Genomic DNA, 19,927 nt, shown 5'->3' on the forward strand with positions numbered 1-19,927 from the left:
TATCAAGTGTCTTTTGTGTTTTGATTTCATTATAAATCTCAGTGCAGGTTTACTTGGGGGTAAAATAGGACTAAATATTTTAGCTCCCATGAAATCCTGAACTTGATAAGCAGTTTGGGACAGGTATCTAATTTTGTTGAGCTGAATTGGTGTTTTTATTTTTAATTAATTATACAGTAGTCAAAATTTGAATTGCTGTGTGAAAAGGTAATGGGAGTGGAGACCTACAGTTCAGAAAGGTGCATGCTGAGTCAATTTTATATATAATGCTATATGAAATCCTATGTCAATAAATAGGCGAAACGCTGTGAAAGAGGACGTAGTCTTGTAGTCCTGTTTGTGGTCCCAGGTATTGTTTGTTTTATTGGGGGATAGGAGGTGTAGGAGAGAAACAAACTTTAGGAAGACAGGTTTCAGTTCAGGCTAAGAGAAAACTTTATCTTAGACACTGTTTTCTAAAGGTGAAAGAAGAATCATTTGATGGGCATGTAAATAAGGAGAATTCACACATGCTTGTAAATTTCACTATCATTTGAATTAAATACCCTGAGGGAAGATCAGCTTTAAAGGGTGGATATCGAATGACTCCGAAATTCCATTCCTGTTAACAATTGCAAAATAAATGATGGACCCACCACAAGTTACTTGCAGGGCAGCTTCGTGTAAGGTGACCATCTTTCTTTTTGCGTTTGTAGCTCTTAAACTTAAGCAGTTATGTGGTACTGCTCATGCCTTGCTTTGTCCTTTAGTCTGGCCTAAGCTACTCCGATTCCCTTAGAGGACTTGAAAGGAAATCTGAGCTTATTGAACAGTTATAGGGTTAGAAGTTTCATTTTGTAAGGTTGACTGTTTTATGGTTACTATATGTTTATTTCTCTAAATGTTTAATAAAATTTATTTGAATAGTTGACATCAGGGACTATTTCAAGAAAACAAACTAGAAGAACTTTTCTTCAGTGAGTGCCATCCAACCCTGTACTTGGTCTTATCTGTAGTTATGTGAACTGCATGGTAAAATGACTCATCTATAACCATGCCCTGGGTTACCAAGGCGGCACTAAAGCTTCTCTCCCATATAAGCAGGAGACAGTATACTGTTTTTTTGGGGGGAAATTATGATAAATACTTTAAAAAATCATGATTAAATGGTGTTTCAGGACTTGGCTCTAATTGTTATCCTTTTAAATTAATTAATCTGAGCAGCTAATTTCCCCAGGGGTCCCAGGTAATTGAGGTGCCTCCCTTTTGCTTTGTCCTATGCTGCTTGATGTTAGCAAACCATTCAGTAGGACTTGGCAAGCTTGAACCAAACTGACTTCAAGTCAGCACTGGTCATGTGGGAACTTTTTTATTGTCCACCTTCCCTCCAATTGCATGGGAAGATAGCAGTGTGCATTTAATTTTTATACATTGTAGCTGTTCCATAATTAACTTAAGGGGATGGTTAATAATGATACACTATATACACTTAGTTTAAATTTATCTTGGGTTTTAGGAATGATTTAATGAACTATTGAAACTTCATTCTTAGAATACAATGTAAAGTACCTTGTGGTTTCTGACAAACATCAGGCTCAGTGCTGGGCAGTGCCCTGAGGACAGTTGAACCTTGAACATCTTGGGTTTCAACTGCCCGGGTCCACTTATACATGGATTGTTTTCAATAAATTCCTCGAATTTTTGATCCCTATTTGGGAGTCTATAAATGCTAATTGTGCATTGATGTACCCCATTTTATATAGGGGATTTGAACATTTGGACTTAGGTATTTGTGGGGTTGCCCTCAAACTAATACCCCAGGAATACCGAGGGACAACTAAGGTTTTTGGAAGTCAAAAGTTACATGTGAATTTTTTATGGGGGGAGTTGGTGCCCCAATCATTGTGTTGTGTGAGGGTCAGCGACTATCCACTTTCCATGTACCAACTTGTGTGTTACAGCAATGTGATGAAACAGGTAATGTAATTACCACCATCTTTTATGTGGGGAAAATAAGTAACAAGTTAAATAACTTGTCCACAGATTCCCAGCCAGTAGTGGCAGAACTAGGATTTCTCTAGAGTTCATGCTCTTAACCACTATGCCATTCTGTCTATGTTGTTACACTGATAATGACTTAAGGGTCAGTCCTTGAACTCTCCCTTGAGGAGGTCATAGCAGTATCAGAGGCATGTAAACACATCACTGTAACATAATTTGACAGAGGAAGGCACAAGGGAATATAGCTAAAGGTGAACGTTTTTCCTTAATTTGGTCCCTCTGTCTTTGTTTTGAAGTGAGATCCTATTCCAGGTACATCAGTTGTTCACAACTGGAGCCCATTTATATCGTAAAGAACATCCGTGCAATGTCTGGAAACGTTCTTGGTTATCACCATTTGGCAGAGGGGAGGGATGCACCTGGAATCTAGTGGGTAAAGGCAGGCATGGATGCTGCTAAACATCCTACAATGCACAGGACAGCTCCCAGCAAATACATGGCCCGACTTATCAATAGTGCTGCTGTTGAGAAGTCTGCTTTGTGTGTTTCTATTGTGGGTACATTTTGATCCTCTTCAGTGGCTTTAGTATAGTATCTGTATTGTCTGTCTTAGTCAGTTTGGGCTGCTATAACAGAATGCCATAGACTGAAGGACTTGAGTGACATTTCTCACAGTTCTGGAGGCTGGGAAGTCCATGGTCAAGGTGCTGGCCGATCTGGTTTCTGGTGAGGGCTCTCGTTCTGGTTTGCAGACAGCCATCTTCACACTGTATCCACACATGGCCTAGAGTGGAGCAAGCTCTCTACTGTCTTACAAAGGCACCGATCCCATCTTAAGGGCTCCACTCATGACCCAGTTATCTCCCAAAGGCCCCATCTCCAAATACCATTCACAGGGGTATTGAAATACTACTTCAAAATAGGAATTGGGGACTGGGGGAGACCAAATACATTTCTTCAATTTATTCTAAGTCAGTGACTAGAATTAAATGTCCAGCTTCATCCTGTGTCCAGCAAGGCATACTGCCTCCGTTTGAGACTGCTTGCTACGTTTTCTTCCTCATCTGTGAACACTCAGCACTACCAACAGGCAGTAAGAGAAGATATATTGTCTATTAATAAGGATTTCTTAGCAATGAAAAACAATTAGGATAAAATCATACCTTTTTTAAAAACCATTGCAAGTCTTAATTTTTAAAACTACCCTTTTGTTAAATATTTAAAAACATTCCCCTTTCTCCCATAAAATACTATAACCAATGGGTGTATGTATGTTTGTATATATATGTGCATGGGTATGCATGTGTCTAGTTGCTCAGTATTTCTCTAGAGTATGGTCTTATGACATATTCAGCATTAAAAATAATATATTGCAATGTTGTTCCTCCTTCCGTCAGAAAAGTTGTGTTGTTTTACTGGGTCTTAAAAGTATGAGTGATAGTCTGCTGGACAGGCAAAGAAGGGCAAGTAGGAGGTGAGCAAGCACAAAAGCATGGTGGTATGAAGCTCACAGTGTAAGGGGGAACTGTGAGGGTCGCTGAATTTAGGGTCAAAGTGGCAGAGACAAGGCCGACTAATGAATAACACTTTTTTGGGGGCACAGTTTGAAATTTTTATTTCATTTGCAAATTATATTTTCTTCTGATGCGATTGATCACTATCACTTAAAAATATTCTCATATCCTAATTACAGTTTTACATGATATAAAAAGTATACAATGAAAAAATTACCTGTTACGTATAAGGGAGGCAACATAGATCCAAACAGACAAAACATTTTTGGGATATGGGTGGATATATACAGCTAAAGCAAATTCAACATTAGGAACATCAATATTATGCACTCCAGTGCTATACACAGCTTCAATTAAAGGCTTCAGTTCAGAATAGGGCATGTGAAGGGGAAATCCAGAGAACTAAAGGGAAAAAAACAAGGTTTGAAGACATTAGTGAAGTTTAAAGATTTTACTTGTATTTTTTACTCCTAATATGCAATTCTTAGTATTCTTAATAAGAAGTCTTCCTCTGGATCGCAAAGACGTTTATTTAGTTCTGTCTTTCTGTTCAGCTGTATATTAGCAATACAGAAAATGGAGTGGGGCTAAATGTCTTCTTTGTTGTTGCTAGCACGTTGACTTGGTATATAAGACACCTGTCGGTCACCCTCTGCTGTTCCCTTACCTCTTTCTGATAGCCCCTGGTTTGCCCAGTAACCCATGCAATTCCAGGGGCCCAGATTAAGCTAATCATTGCATTCCACCCCCCAGGCCACAGTGGTTCTCTGAGGGGTGGATCTGTGAGTCTCAACGTGCCTTTCAGGAAACTTGCTAGGAATACTGGCCCTCAGAGGCACTCTCCTGCTTTGTCAATATGTGTGCATGTTGTCAATGGGTGTGAGCCCTGCCTGGAACTTTCCAACCACGTGCTACCATGAGAAAAGCCAGCTTGAGGATGATGCCATCACAGGGAGGACTCAGCTCTTCTACTTAAATAAGCCAATAACTTATTTTTAATGCCCAAGGATGCTTGAACTAAGTTTTCTGTTACTTGAGAACATCTGGCTGAAAAACTGGCCTTAAAAGTTAAAGGATATGTTTAAGTCAGTGACTAGAACTAAATGTCCAGCTTCACCCTGTGTGTCCAGCAAGGCGTACGCCTCCGTTTGAGACTGCTTGCTAGGTTTTCTTACTCAGCTGTGAACACTCAGCACTACCAACAGGCAGTAGAGAAGATATGTTGTCTATTAATGAGGACTTTCCGTAGCAATGAAAAACAATTAGACTAAAATCATACCCTTTTAAGAAACCTGATTGAGAGTGGTTGGTTTCACCTTTATGCATAGTTGAGTCTAACATGAACTAGCCAGATGATTTCATTTTATTTTACTGGCAATGTATTTTGTAAGTTATTTTTTTATAGGGTCATCTTATAAAATGGTATTTTTATTTGAAAAGTATTCTGCTACTTAATGATAGGTTACTGAGATTTGAACTGTTAATGACATTTTTTAGTCTGTGCTACTTCATATACTTCGTAGAGCAATGGAGGATTTTTTTCTTTTTACTTTTCAATTCTAGTCTACATTTAATACCATTCTGTACCAGCTCCAGATGCACAGTAAAGTGGTCGGAACCCCCCCCCCCCCACACACACACAGGGTCCCCCCACTGCCCCAAGTACCCACCTGGCCCCATGCCCATTTATCTCTATATTATTGCCTATATTCCCACACTGCAATCCATATCTCTGTGACTATTGGGCAAATTCCAGTTTGTACTGCTTAATCCCTTCACCTTTTCCACCCATCTCCCAACTCCCCTCCCCTCTGATAGCTGTCAGTCTTTTCTCTGTCTCTATGAGTCTGTTTCTATTTTGCTTGTTAGTTTATTTTGTTCATTAGATTCTACATATAAGTGAAATCTTATGATATTATTTTTATCTGCCTGGCTTATTTCACTTAGCATAATACCTTGTAGGTCCATCCATGCTGTTACAAAAGGTAAGATTTCCCTTTTTTTTTTTTTTTGTGGCCAAGTGTTATTCCATTGCATAAATGTCCCACAGCCTGTCCTGCAGGTGTGGCTCAGTGGTTGAGGGTTGACCTATGAACCAGGAGGTCACTGCTCGATTCCAGGCCAGGCCACATGCCCCAGTTGTAGTCGTGGTCCCAGTAGGGGGCATGCTGGAGGCAGCCATCAATGATTCTCATCATTAATGTTTGTATCTCTCTCCCTCTCCCTTCCTCCCTGAAATTACAAAAAAAAAAAAAAAAAAAAAAAAAGTCCCACAGCTGTTTGTCCACTCATCTGATGGGCCATTATAGGAATTTTTATGACAAAAACCCATTAAGAAGCAATTTCCCATTTGAAACAGGGGAATCCACAGGCTCAGTTGAGAGCCATGCGCTTACCCTGTAGTCCCCCAGCTGTCTCAGCAGCTCCGCTCTGTGGTCCTCTTCTACTTCCTCCCCTCGGCTGCTTTCTAACAGAGGCAGGAAGTGGCGCAGTGTGGAGGTGCAGTACCTGTTCCATCGCGTCAGGTGCCGTGGCCTCCAGTCCATGACTTTTTCTTTTAGTATTTTTTCAATCCTGTTTATAAGACATAAACTCCATTTTTTTTTTTTTTTTGCTGATTTGACTTTTCCCTTTTAGACAAAAATCCGGTTTGCATGCAGTGGTGATTCAGGTGATTACATAACCACATTTTTGTAGGTGGAGTTGTTCGCTAGTAGTAGTTGGCTCCTAATAGGGGCTAATCCCTGAGGATTCAGAAATTAACACCAGTGATCCTTGCCCTTATGGGTCATATAGGGTTGGGATGGGAAGTAGACTTTGGGACGATATTCTAAGAGCCATAATAGATGCTTGAACCGGAACACAACAGAGGGAGCACTGAATAAGGGGGACAGCTAAATTCAGTACAGTCAGCAAAAGATTTTTCATGCAGTGTTCTATCACTTTGTTCATTGGTAACATATGTACAGACAAATGAGACCCAGGCATAAGGGGTGGGGTTTATGCTGAGCACTTCAAGTGGGCTGTAAATACCCCATATTGATTGCTTCCCAGTGCCTTCTAGTCATGAGGTTTATTTTTCTAAATTGCCTTAAAACTGCCTTTAAAATATCCATCATCATTGCAACTTAAGTTTTGATACCATTTTTATAGTTAACTAGAGGCCCGGTGCATGAAATTTGTGCATGGGGTGTGTGTGTCCCTCAGCCCAGCCTGCACCCTCTCTAATCTGGGACCCCTCGAGGGATGGCCGACTGCCCGTTTAGGTCCGATCCTGTAGGATCTGGTAGGATCGAGCCTAAATGGGCAGTCAGACATCCCTCTCACAATCCAGGACTGCTGGCTCCCAACTGCTCACCTGCCTGCCTTCCTGATTGCCCCTAACCACTTCTGCCTGCCAGCCTGATCACCCCCTAACCACTCCTCTGCCAGCCTGATTGATGCTTAACTACTCCCCTGCCAGCCTGATTGCCCCTAACTGCCCTCCCCTGCAGGCCTGGTCACCCCTAACTGCCCTCTCCTGCAGGCCTAGACCCCATCAACTGCTCTCCCCTGCAGGCGTGGGTCCCCTCAACTGCCCTTCCCTGCAGGCCCGGTCGCCCCCAACTTCCCTCCTCTGCCAGCCTGGTCACCCCTAACTGCCCTCCCCTGCAGGCTTGATTGCCTCCAACTGCCCTCCCTTGCAGGCCTGGTCCCTCCCAACTGCCCTCCCCTGCTGGCTATCTTGTGGTGGCCATCTTGTGTCCACATGGGGCAGCCATCTTGCATGTTGGAGTGACGGTCAATTTGTATATTACTCTTTTATTAGATAGGATAGAGGCCTGGTTCATGGGTGGGGGCCGGCAGGTTTGCCCTGAAGGGTGTCCCAGATCAGGGTGGGGGTTCCCTTGGAGCGTGGGGTGGCCTGGGCAAGGGGTGGCCTGTGGTGGTTTGCAGGCCTGCCACGCCCCCTGGTGACCCAAGCGGAGGCCCTGGTATCTGGGATTTATTTATCTTCTATAACTGAAACTTTGTAGCCTTGAGTGGAGGCCAGGGCAGGCCAGGGTGTGTGGGAAGCTTGGCTTCCTCCATTACTGGGGAAACCCAAGTCTCCTGCTTGCTCCATGGCTGCAGCCATCTTGGTTGGGTTAATTTGCATACTCCTGATTGGCTGGTGGGTGTGGCTTGTGGGTGTAACAGAGGTATGGTCAATTTGCATATTACTCTTTTATTAGATGGGATGTGATGGGTATTGGGTCCAAAGGATGTGAAGCTTAAACACAGAATGAAAGAAAATAGCTACCACTTGTTGATCCCTTATTCACTCGAGACTGTGCTAGTGCGTTTCATACATTTTTATGTAATCCTAGCAATAACCCTATGAGGTAGGTCAATACTGTCACAATTTTACCTATGAGGGGTCAGGAAGATAGGATAAAGGAGGATGATGGCAGGGGAGCTGGGATTTGAGTTGAGGCCCCTCCAGTTTTAAAGCCCCTTGTGCACCCCTAACCAGACACACAGGTGTGAGCACCCCGCCGGCTTCCTACTACTCAGAGCTCTGGGATCCCTTTCTCTTTTGGCACAAAACACTACCTCTGTGCAGGGTTTCAAGATGGTCTGAGCAAGAACTGCCTTGCACTTCTCATCAGTCCTGCAGGAACAGATGATGGGAGGCTAATCCACAGTACCCTGGAGCTATTAGAAGAGATAAGGAACTTCTTGGCAGTTAGCTGTTCTATGTGGGGATCCCTAACAGGACTTGATCTAAATTTGAACTTGAGAGTGAATTGGTGTTTCCTAGTAGTAACACCTGAAACCGGGCCATGTTTAGTCTTGTGTGATTTGACATGCTGCTGCTCAGAGCTCGATCCACAGAAAGGGCACACAGGCTTTGAAGTCAGAAACAGCCCCCCGAACACTTAACAGCATGTGGACCTTTCTGAGCCTCAGTTTCCACATTTGTGAAACTGGGAGAGTATGTTCTATTTTGTAGGATTATAAAGGTTATAGGGACTCAAATAGGTTCTTACAGGCCATGTTTTAGGTTTATAAACTGGTTGCAGTTTAGTAAGCCACTAATTAGACAAAAGAGGCATATAAGCTGGGGATTGTGATCTGTCTGAACAAGACCCATAACGGCATGATGTTGAACTCTAATCTGAGGCTGAATTTTGGAGGACTGCCTGGCGTCCCAGAGTTCACTTCTGTTTGTCCCACACCATGCTGAGGCTAAAGCCTCCTTTTGAGCCAGGGGATTTAGAGATCACGTCTGTATTTGGGGGTCTATAAACAGGGATTACAATGTAATTGCCCAAATTATTTCACATGGCTCTAGGCTGAGAATCGTCTGGTTTGGGATTACATGCCCAGGGACAGAGTGCATGTGCATGTACGGTACCACGTGACCTGTCCTGTAGCTCGGCTGCGGCCGCCTTGTCTGTGCGCTGGTAAACAAGCTCTTCCGGCTGTAAAAGATGAAGTTCAGAAATTCTAGAAATCTTGTACACCTAATTTGAATACTCCCCATCCTTTTCTAACTCCTTTTTTTTTTTTGTTTAAAAAAATTTATGAAATCTTAGGCAATCAATCAGATAGAGAATAACCGATGCCAACGTATGTGTGGCCCATCTTTAGTAAAGCATCACCAATAAATGATAGTTCGTCCTCAGTTTCCTTTCTCTCATCACAGAAGTAACCATGACCTGAAATTTGTTTTCTAGCACTTTCATTCCACATACTTAAAGTACCTACTGTGTGTCAGGCACTTTTGCAGGTGATGGGCATATAGCTGTGAATAAACATTTCTGCCCCCATAATATTTACATTATAGTAGAGATAGGCAAGTTAATAAAACGTGTGCATGATTTTACTACAGACATATGGATCCCTAAATGATCTATTGTATTGTTTTGCATGTTTTCTAAACTAAGTGATAATTTTATACTGTGAGTATGCAACTTGCTTTTTCTCACTTAACATTATATTTAGAAATAATAGCAAACACACATTTTTAGAATGCTTGCTAAAATTAATATTGATTCATTTGTGTAACTATAAACTACTCCACTGTGTACCATAATTTATCCTTATGCTGTTCCAATTCTTAGGCTATTGCAAACATTGCTTCTATAAAAAGTCTTATATATGTCACTTTGTACACATGGGAGAATTTCTCTAGGGCAGGGTTTATTAAGTCTTTTTTTAAAAGGTTTGATCACAGTAAAAAATACATTTGATATTATACACCCAGGACACACATACATATCTAGCTCTCAAACCAAAGTGGTAGTAAATAATTCTCATGCTTACTACTTGCAATCTATTACCAGGACCCGTCTATATTAATTATATGAGTGGATCATGCTATGAAATTAATTTAGTGCATACACCAGAATATTAAAAATTACACAGAATAACTTTTGTGATACTCTCTTATGTCACGGGACTCCTTACATCAAAATGTTTTCTTTTACATATGTGTATACTGGTTCATGACATGATGGTATATATCTTATTGTGAGATGGGCTCAACTAAGTTTATAAAACAAATATTATTTTAGAAAAAAATATCTAGGGTTCGAATTAAGGGTCAAAAAGTATATGGCTACCCAGTACAGTGATTTCAAATTCTTCACTTTCTTTGTCTACACGTAATTGTTATTAAAAGAATTATACCTGAACACTGGAAAGGCCAGGGTATGGATGGCTTCTTGAAAAGAAAGATTTCCATAGCTTGGGCTTGGTGACATCAAAATTTATCCTTAGTGGGGAATCATATCGTTGAATATTAAACCAAATCTAAAAAAGACAAGACCACATTAATCTAAAAAAGACAAGATCACCATTAATACACACACACACACACACACACACACACACACACACACACAATGTGTGTGTGTTTGTGTGCATGTATGTACAGAGAGGCAGATACCTGCTTTATACAGTACCCTCCAAAATTAAATGAGCTCAGCCAGAATTACCTGGTAGTACTTGGAAATCTCTCTTAAAAAAAGAAAGAGACTCAATTTTCTCAGAAGATAAATCAAAGCACTATGAGTCAGGCGTTGTGAACTCTTGTTTTGGAAGAATAAACAGGACAGAGTGGGGATACAAAGTTGGCTCCTCTGAATCGAATCCTATATTATTTCTTTAGCATTCTGCTTCTTTGCAGGTCAGGTGACTAATTCAACCAAAACTTTTATTTAAGAGATTTGTGTAACTGTGCTTGATGCTACATTTCTTTAAATGGTATATATGTAGCCCTGGCTGGGTGGTTCAGTTAGTTGTAGCAATATCCTGTACACTGAAAGGTTATGGGTTCGATCCCCTATTGGGGTGAATATGGGAGGCAACCGATCAATGTTTCTCTCTCTCTCTCCCTCTCTCTCTTTCTCTCTCTCTCTTTCTCCCACCCTCCCTCTCTCTCTAAAATCAATAAACATATCCTCAGATGAGGATTTTAAAAAAGGTATATGTGTATGTTTATATAAATTTGGATACATAATTATTTAAGTAAATAGGTCAGTTAAAAAAAATAAAGCAACAGTCAGTCAACTGTGTTTAAGAAGAGATGTTAATACTTACATTATCAGGACCTATTAAACAGCCCACACTTTTTAGGGGACAGAATGTATCAAATTGTCCATAAAAATGTCCACTGCAGGGGTTCCATATTAAGTAGTGGCTTTGCTCCCGAGTTAGCACATAGGCAGTTGGGCCCTGAAGGAAAACAGCCATTAGAAGAGTGCAACTAATTATGCAATTAAGGTCGAGAGTACTTCCTACAAATAATTTATTATATTCAAAATCCATGGCTAATGGTAAAAATTAGTTTGAAGTTCTAGGTTTTACTAGATTTAAGAAATAAGATGAATGCCTATTTTTGCAGAATTCTCGCATCTGTTACTAGTGTAATTTAGTGAACAAATAGAGTATTAGTTGTGTTGCTCAACCAATATAGCTTCAGATTAGCCAAATAACTGTTATTAATGGAAATAAGCACTCACAGCATTTTCCTTTTAGTCAATAAGATCGCCTTTCAAGTATTTAGAAGACTGATCATTCTGAATACTACTTCTATTTCTCATACATTAAGTAACATTAGATACACATTTATAATTATACTAGAGGCCCGGTATACGAAATTCGTGCACGGTGAGGGGGGGGTCGCTCAGCCCGGCCTGCACTCTCTCCAATCCAGGACCCCTTGGGGGATGTCCAACTGCTAGTTTAGGCCCGATCCTGCAGTCAGACATCCCTCTCGCAATCTGGGACTACTGGCTCCTAACCACTTGCCTGCCTGCCTGATCACCCCTAACCACTCTGCATGCTGGCCTGATCGCCCCTAACTGCCTTCGCCTGCTGGTCTGATTGCCCCCAACTGTCCCCCTCTGCCAGCCTGATCGCCCCCAACTGCTCCCCCACCAGCCTGATCGCCCCCAACTGCCTCCCCTGCCAGCCTGATTGCCCCCAACTGCCCTCCCCTGCTGGCCTGATCTCCCCTAACTGCCTCTGCCTCGGCCCCTCCACCATGGCTTTATCCAGAAGGTTTCCTGGTCTAATTAGCATATTACTCTTTTATTAGTATAGATAATACAAAAAGGTAATTTGACAAGATACATATCAAACTTTTAACAGTGACTACACCTGAGGAAGGTGTGTGATTGGGGGTTGGAGCCTGGAATACATCTATATTATTGAATTCTTTTTTTTACAATGAGCACTTATTCATTTTTAGCTCATGCTCACAGTTTCCTTATACAGCTCAGAGTTGTGAAGTGACTTGCTGACAGTCACACAGCCAGGAGGAGTGTAGAGCCTCGAAGCCAGGCCCTGTGACTTCCCAGCCCGGGACCAGGCTATCTTATCTGGAAGATACTGATGGGGAATGATTAGGATTCAGACACGATGCTACCTGCCCAGCAGCAACCTGTGCTATCGAATTCCTAGAGGACTCCCAAGACCTCAGAGCCTCTTTTTGAAACATGTTTTGGATAAACTGCTTCAGTCCCTGTGAATTTTCTAAACTCGTACCCAGAATTACCCCAATGTGCTCTGAGTGTGGGGACATTTGCAGTGGGCTGGGAAAACAAATTGTAATCACTAAGTCTCCAGTCTAATAAAAACAATGGCAGTATCAAAATATAACTGCTCACGTTCTTTGCTCCTGTGGTCCCTGCCTTGCTCCCTTTGCCTGTGGTTAGTAGCAGGTGCCTGTAGAAGCAGTAAGAGTGGAAGGAGAGGTCTCTAGCCTGGCCACACTCTGATCCCCTTCCCTCCTCAGCATGGATAACACCAGGTCACCGAGGGAGTCAGAATTCTTAGTAACAAGGGCAGGAGAGGCTCATACTCAAAGGGCAGAGCTTGGAGGGGCTTCGCGTGGGAACGGATGCAGATTTGCCAAAAAATCTGAAGTCTTGTGCAGGGCCTGGTACTCGGTACGGCTGAAAACCATTTTGTGTCTTGTCACTGGTTCTCTCTGCCTATTAGGGAATCTCTGGGCCACTTTCCTTACAACTCGAAAGACGGTTATGAGAATCAGCCCTGTGGATGATCTGGAACACAGCAACCCTGTTAGACAACGCCACGCCTCTGTTAGAGCTAGTCCACTGGTCTTACCTCGGGAATGGCATTGCCCATCATGAGCCAGGCCTTCTTCCCCAGGGAGAGAAAATAGTTGCATAGTAATACTGCATGTTCTTCTTCATCTCCTGCCAGGAGATCCAGGAATTGCTGAGCAAAAGAAAAAAAAAGAAAGAAAAAATCATGTTGCCTTGACTGACTGCTTTATTCTGGATTGGCTGTGCAGGGTTTTAAAACATCATTGTTAAAATTAGTGCAATATATGACCTATTTTAAAAAATCTATTCTCAAATTTTGGTATCATGTTTTAATTCTTTTTTTTTTTTTAAAGCACTTTTCGTGGAGAGGGTGCTTTCTCAGACATTAATGACATGAATTTCTAGAACCAATTAGCACTACGGGGCAAGGGAGACAAATCTCAATGTTTTCCATTTTGTTTTGAATTTATATGTGACAACTCACTGTGTACCAAACGCTTTTTAAAAAAAATATATTTTTATTGATTTCAGAGAGGAAGGGAGAGAGAGAGATAGAAACATCAATGATGAGAGAGAATCACCGATTGGCTGACTCCTGCTCATCCCCCACTGGGGATGGAGCCCACAAGCCGGGCATGTGCCCTTGACCGGAATCGAACCTGGGACCCCTCAGTCCGCAGACCGATGCTCTATCCACTGAGCCAAACCAGCTAGGGCCAAAACACTTTTTTTAAAGTCTGTTTTTTAGAGCAGTTTTAGGTTCACAGCGAAGTCAGAAGGAAGATACAGAGATTCCCCATATGACCGCTGACCCCCACATGCAGGGTCTCCCCATCAACATCCCCCCAGCGGAGAGGTACATTTGTTACAACTGATGATCCTGCATCAACACATCATAGTCACCCAGAGTCTATCGTTTACTTTAGGGTTCACGCTTGGTGTTGTACAGTCTGTGGGTTTGGACAAATGTATAATGACATGCATCCGCATTATAATGTCACACAGAGCATTTTCGCTGCCCTATAAATCCTCTGTGCTCCACTAACTCATCTATGTCTCCCCACCTGCCCCCAGAGTTTTAAACACACTGCATTTAATCCCAGAGCAAGCCTTTGAGGGGAAGTGGAGACAGAGAGAGGTGAGGTAAGACCTAGGAGGTGGGAAAGCACTCTGGCTCTGGGGCACATGGACTAGTTTCTGCACATCTTCTTAGAGACGTCTCCAGGTTGTGGAAATTTTTATCTCTAAAGTTGTCAGCATTATGTTGCCAAAATGCATTGGGGAACAAAAAATTTTAAGTGCACTTCCATTTCTTCGGCTTAGAGCTTTCCTTCAAAGGGCGTTGTATAACATAGTTTAATTTTATGCAAACACAATACAACCCGGGATGTAGAAACAGAATGAATACCAGCGGTACACGTTTGTTTACCCTACAGAAGATCCGTGGGAAGTTAGTGGCACACGGACTGTAAGCTCCTGAGAGCAGAGGCCACGCTTCTTTGCTTGTAGCCAGAGCTTAGTACAGTGTCTGGCACCTGGTAGGTGGCCCAGAAATACATGCTGAACGAATAATGACATGGCATGCCTTAAGAAGCCCACAAGTGAAGGAATATACAATTCCAACTGTAACAGAGGCTGTGGCTGTTATTTTTTAATGACTAAAACTGGGATGTTGATAAGGCAATCCTCGGAGGATAAATCAGAGTTAAGGCATCTGAAGTGTTGTTTTTTTTAATTTCTTTGTGCAAATAAAAACAATTAAACTTTTGATCTTTGGGCAGATGAATCCAGAAAGAAAAAAAAATACTTCAGAATTCAGCCCATCTTGGAAACAGGTGACAGTAGGTTTTGATAATGACTAATGAATGCTGCAATTGAAAGTCATGCAAGGCATTTAGCCCACACTCCGAGGAGTCAGCTCCAACCAGCACGCGGCGAGGAAGAACGACTTACATCAGACGTGCTCCACAGGTCACAGAGGCCCGCAAACGAAACCGAGTCCGGCAGGAAGGGGATCAGTGACACATACCGAGCCACCAGTTCCTGTTTAAACAAAGCTGGCTTTAGGAAAATCATTTCTATCAAACAGAAGGCTGGATCCTGTGCCTCACTGCCTGCAAAAGTTTCATACATCACAAATGTTCGTGTGTACAAAATGCAAGGAATGCTCATGCTCCCCCTTCCCAAACATCCTATGAAGAAGGTCGCTGTTATTATCCATTTGTTACAGATGAAGAAACTGGCTCCTCTGTCTCTTTGAAATGTCTTTGTCATCCCCCAGTCGCCCCCCCCCCGCCCCGCCCTGCCCTCTCCCACCCCCACTTTCTTACTCTCTGCTAAAGAGAGGCTTTCCGGGATCATCTTGTATTTTTTCTAGCTCAGTCCTGAAAGCAGCCACTTCTCCTTTTAGAGGGCAATAGCATTTAGCAACCAAGGTCAGGGCACCTTTGTTGTAACTCAGATTTATGTCATTTCTAAGAAGCTTGAGCATCTTTTCATATGGCCTCTCATGTTTTCACTTCTGCATATTTCTGTTGTTGTTTTGTTAATCCTCACCCGGGATATTTGCCCATTGATTTTTAGAGAGAGTGGAAAGGAAGGAGAGAGACAGAGAGAAACATTGATGTGAGAGAGACACATCAATTGGTTGCCTCCCACATGCACCCTGCCCAGGGCTGGGGATCAAGCTGCAACCGGTACGTGTCCTTGACTGGAATCGAACCCGGGACCCTTCAGTCTACAGGCTGACACTCTATCCACTGAGCCAAACCAGCTAGGGCCACTTCTGCATATTTTTAATTGATTTGTAGGTTTGTTTGTTTTTAACACATTCTAGCTACTATTCCTTTGTCTGTTATACATGTAGCAAATATCCCCTCCTGATTTGTGACTTGTCCTTTCAATTTTTTACGGTGCCTTTTCATAAACTCAAGTTCTCAGTTTTAATGTGGTCAAATTTACCATTCTTTTTATAGTTTGTACTTTTCTGTCTTGTTGAAGAAAAACTTTCTATCTCCGATCATATTTGAGTCCTCAATCTATCTGCAACTGAATGATGTGAAGCAGGAATCTGTTTTTATTTTTTCATATGAAAAGTGATCCTGGTACCATTGATATAACAGTCCATTTTTTCTTTATTCCTCTCCAATACCAGTTTGGTCACATACCAGGTTTGAGTGGGTCATATTTGAGTGGATCTAGTCTGGAGTTTTTATTCTCTTTTATTTTTCTCTTTGTTCTAAATGTGTCAATACCATTTTCCCTTAATCACTCTGTTCTCATCAGCAGTCTGGATGTATGGGATGACAAATCTTTCTTGTCTTTCCTCTTAAGAACATAAGTTTATTTTGTCATTACATTCATTTAAATGAAGATGCAAATCTTCCCACTGAGTTCTTACTCTGCAGGGTTGTCTTGGCTATTTTGACACATTGCACTCCGTAGAAATATTAGAATCAGCTGGTCAAGTTCCACTAAAAACTAGAAATCTATTTTAATAGCCTTGTCTTGTAACTGGAAGGCTAATCCCTTAGCTTTGATTGTGATTATTGGTAAATATTTAGACTATTTTTACTACCTTATTCTGTGCTTTTTATTTCTTGTAGTTTTTCTATATATTTCCTCTCCCCACTCTCTTCACCCTATTTCATTATTTTTTTTTTCTGCTGCTATTTTGGAAGTTATAGTATTCACTTTCTTATCTTTTAAGTGCTTAATATAGAAATTTCAACATGAAAATTTCACTTAAATTCAAAAATTAATAAATATATTTGTCCTCATCTCGGAAAATATAAGGGTATTATTTTTGTGACAGCTTGGATGGTCCCGGAGAGTATTATGCTAAGTGAAATAAACCAGTCAGAGAAAGACAAGTACCATATGATCTCACTTATATGTTGAATCTAATGAACAAAATACACTGACGAACAAAATAGAACCAGAGGCATGAATACATGAAACAGACTGACAGCTGTCAGAGGGGAGGGGTGTTGGGGGGCTGCGTGAAAGCATTAAGAAAACAAACAATAGACAACAAACAGTAAGGTGATGGCTAGAGGGAAAGAGAGGTAGAAGAGGGTGAAGGGGGGATAAATTGAAAAATGAAAATATTTTTACCAATCCTGTCCTGACATATATGCATTATTTTCAGGATTTTTGTTCTATCCTGATTTTTCACCCAATATTTTCCACATTGCTATTATGATTGCTATGAAAATAATGTGTTTTTTTTTAATTTCCTTTCTTTTTTTTTTCTTATCTAGCATTATGTGGTTCATCTAGGATTCTGAGAACCTTTGTTCTCTTTGAAATATATATTTTAAGGAATTACCTAAGTAAGGGTTTTTTGGCTGTAAATTCTCCCAATGTTTGTGTGAAAGATAGTTTCACTGGCTATAAATTATTAGTTTGATGGCTAATTTTTCAGTTTTTTTAAGATATTATTCCTGTTCTGGTTTTCATTTGTGCATCTCAGAAGTCTATTGGTCTAACCCAGTGGTTGGCAAACTGTGGCTCGAGAGCCACATGCGGCTCTTTGGCTCCTTGAGTGTGGCTCTTCCACAAAATACCACGTGCGGGCGCGCATGTACAGTGCGATTGGAGGAATACCCTAATTAAGTTAATAACAATGTACCTAACTATATAGTTTAAATTTAAAAAATTTGGCTCTCAAAATAAATTTCGATCGTTGTACTGTTGATATTTGGCTCTGTTGACTAATGAGTTTGCCGACCACTGGTCTAACCACTTTCTTTTGTAGATTATGTTTTCTCTTGAGCTGCTTTTAAGATCTTCCTTGTCTTTGTAATTCCCTCTGATATGACTAGATTTTCATCTCTTTTTATTTATCTTACTCAAGGTTCACTGGGCTTCCTGAATTAGATGGTTGTCTTTCATCAAATCTTGAAAATTCTCAGCTCTTTTTCTTTGAATATTGCTGTTTTCCTTTTATATACAATTCAGTCCTCCTCCCTCCCCCATCTATGTCTCCTAACCTTTACATTTTCCATTTAAAAAAATCTCTGTGCTATATACCCAATAATTTCTTTGCATGTGCACTCTAATTCACTAATTCTCTTTGTATGTAGTTGTATGTTACTTAACTCTGTATTTAATTCCATTTAATGTTTTGTTTAACCTGTTTCATTTCTAATGTTATCTATACAGTCTTTTATTTCTACAAGTGTACTTCTAACATCTGATTGCCAATTCTGATAATCTATTGTTCTTTACAAAAATATTTTTATTGATTTTTAGAGAAAGAGGAAGAGAGAGGGAGAGAGAGGAAAAAAAGAAATCATTAATGTGAGAATGTAATATCGATTGGCTGCCTCCTTCATGTCCCCTACTGGGGATCAAGCCCACAACAGGGGCATGTGTCCCGACTGAGAATCGAACTGGCAACCTTTCAGTGCACAGGATGTCACCGAACCAATTGAGCCACACAGTCTATTGTTCTTTTGTTACATATTCAGTTTCCTAGACTTCTGAAACTTATGAAACATACCCATTTTATATTCTGAATCTGATCATTACAATCTCTTCAGTGCTTATGGCCCGATTCTATAGTCTGTTGTTTCTGTTAACTCTTCCCTTCTTCATGGTGACTTATTTCTCCACTGAGGCTCTTTTATATATATTCATGTTGCTTGGAACTTTTTCTGTGGAATTTTTTTGAGGCTGATTTTAAAGGGTGTTTTCTAGAAGGATTTGGGTTGCTTCTGACAGAGATCTAGGGGTACTACCAATAAGGAGTACTTTCCATTAAATTTTCAGTTGGAGTTTTTCTGGGTCTTACTGGTTGTGTAAATTCCAGTACTGAATGTGAATAAATACAGCGTTGTGATTAGGAATTCCTAGGGGAGACGTTCCTTGTTTTCTCTTCTGTCCAGAGTCAAGGCTGAGTGAGGCAGGCTTCCTCCTGCAGGGCAGGGTAGCTCCTAGTTCACACTGGAGTCACCTATCAAGGGTTCTAATTGTAGTGGAGCCTCTCCTTCAGCCTTCAGCCTGCTAACTTCCCCGCCCCCGCCCTCCCCAGCAGCCTTGTGGCCCATGAAAACCCAGCTCTAGGCACTGGGAATTATTCGATGCCCTCAGGGCAAACACTATTTCAAGCCCTCACCCTTGTGGGATCTTGCTCTCTTGCTGTTTCCTGTCTCTTCCTATTTCAGCTATGATTTAAAAAATGTCTTCAGTATTTAATTCATCACTCTTAAATGTTCTGTGCTGGGAGAAGTTTTCTTCCTACTCTACTATGCTAGAGACAATAGAAGTCCCTTTATGGTTTTCAATAAAAGTCGATTAATAAAAAAAGTAAATGAAATGTGGAATACAAGGTGTTTTTTAATGTACTTATATCTGCAAATAGATATCTCATTATCCTGTTCCTAAATGACTATTTTACTAAATTACCAATTAATAACTTATTAGCAGAAATTATTCCCAACACCATCCCCTCCCTAAAGACAGTCAGGGCTCACCGAAGAGCCTGCTGACCACACGGGCTCTGTCCCTGGGAGCTGTGCTGAGTAGCTGTGAGCCGAGGAAGGCGTGTGCGTTTTCAACAGGCCACTGTGGACGTGCTTGGTGTTGATGGCACACGTGCTGTATGTACTCAAATACTGGAAGGCATTTTTGCTTAATTGGAATTCAGGGATGCTTGTAACGTTAGGTATAACACTGTCTTGGTACAGAGGGAAGTGCCTGGGTTCAGATGCTATGAAGCTACCAAGAATACATGATGAAGACATTTATGGAAGACACTGAAAGTGTAGAGCATCTCCCAAACATCCATTTCCCAGCACCGGTATCCTGTCAGGGATACAGTAAACACTTAATACGTGTTGAAAGAACCAACCAAGGGTTATTATCCTCTCTGGAACCTTCAAA

General features: G+C 41.3%; 1 protein-coding gene across 7 annotated transcripts in view; it reads right to left on the bottom strand.

Moving 5' to 3' along the window:
- Window positions 1-3,390: 3,390 nt before the first annotated feature.
- Window positions 3,391-19,927, bottom strand: part of CC2D2A (coiled-coil and C2 domain containing 2A) — a 79,322-nt gene continuing 62,785 nt past the window's right edge. For 5 of the 7 annotated variants that reach the window (XM_079791439.1, XM_079791438.1, XM_079791437.1 and 2 more), the window contains 7 exons: window positions 14,993-15,082; window positions 13,098-13,211; window positions 11,064-11,198; window positions 10,152-10,274; window positions 8,883-8,941; window positions 5,891-6,068; window positions 3,391-3,896 (listed from right to left, as the gene is read on the bottom strand). In XM_079791439.1, coding sequence (XP_079647565.1) covers window positions 3,708-3,896; window positions 5,891-6,068; window positions 8,883-8,941; window positions 10,152-10,274; window positions 11,064-11,198; window positions 13,098-13,211; window positions 14,993-15,082 — 888 coding nt within the window. In that variant the 3' untranslated portion in view covers window positions 3,391-3,707. Of the gene's footprint in view, window positions 3,897-5,890; window positions 6,069-8,069; window positions 8,942-10,151; window positions 10,275-11,063; window positions 11,199-13,097; window positions 13,212-14,992; window positions 15,083-19,927 lie in introns of those variants that run through there. The other 2 variants (XM_079791442.1, XR_013814580.1) reach the window with 2 other exon arrangements.

This window comes from Cnephaeus nilssonii (genome assembly GCF_951640355.1).
Source record: "Cnephaeus nilssonii genome assembly, chromosome: 1".
NCBI classification, from domain to species: domain Eukaryota; kingdom Metazoa; phylum Chordata; class Mammalia; order Chiroptera; family Vespertilionidae; genus Cnephaeus; species Cnephaeus nilssonii.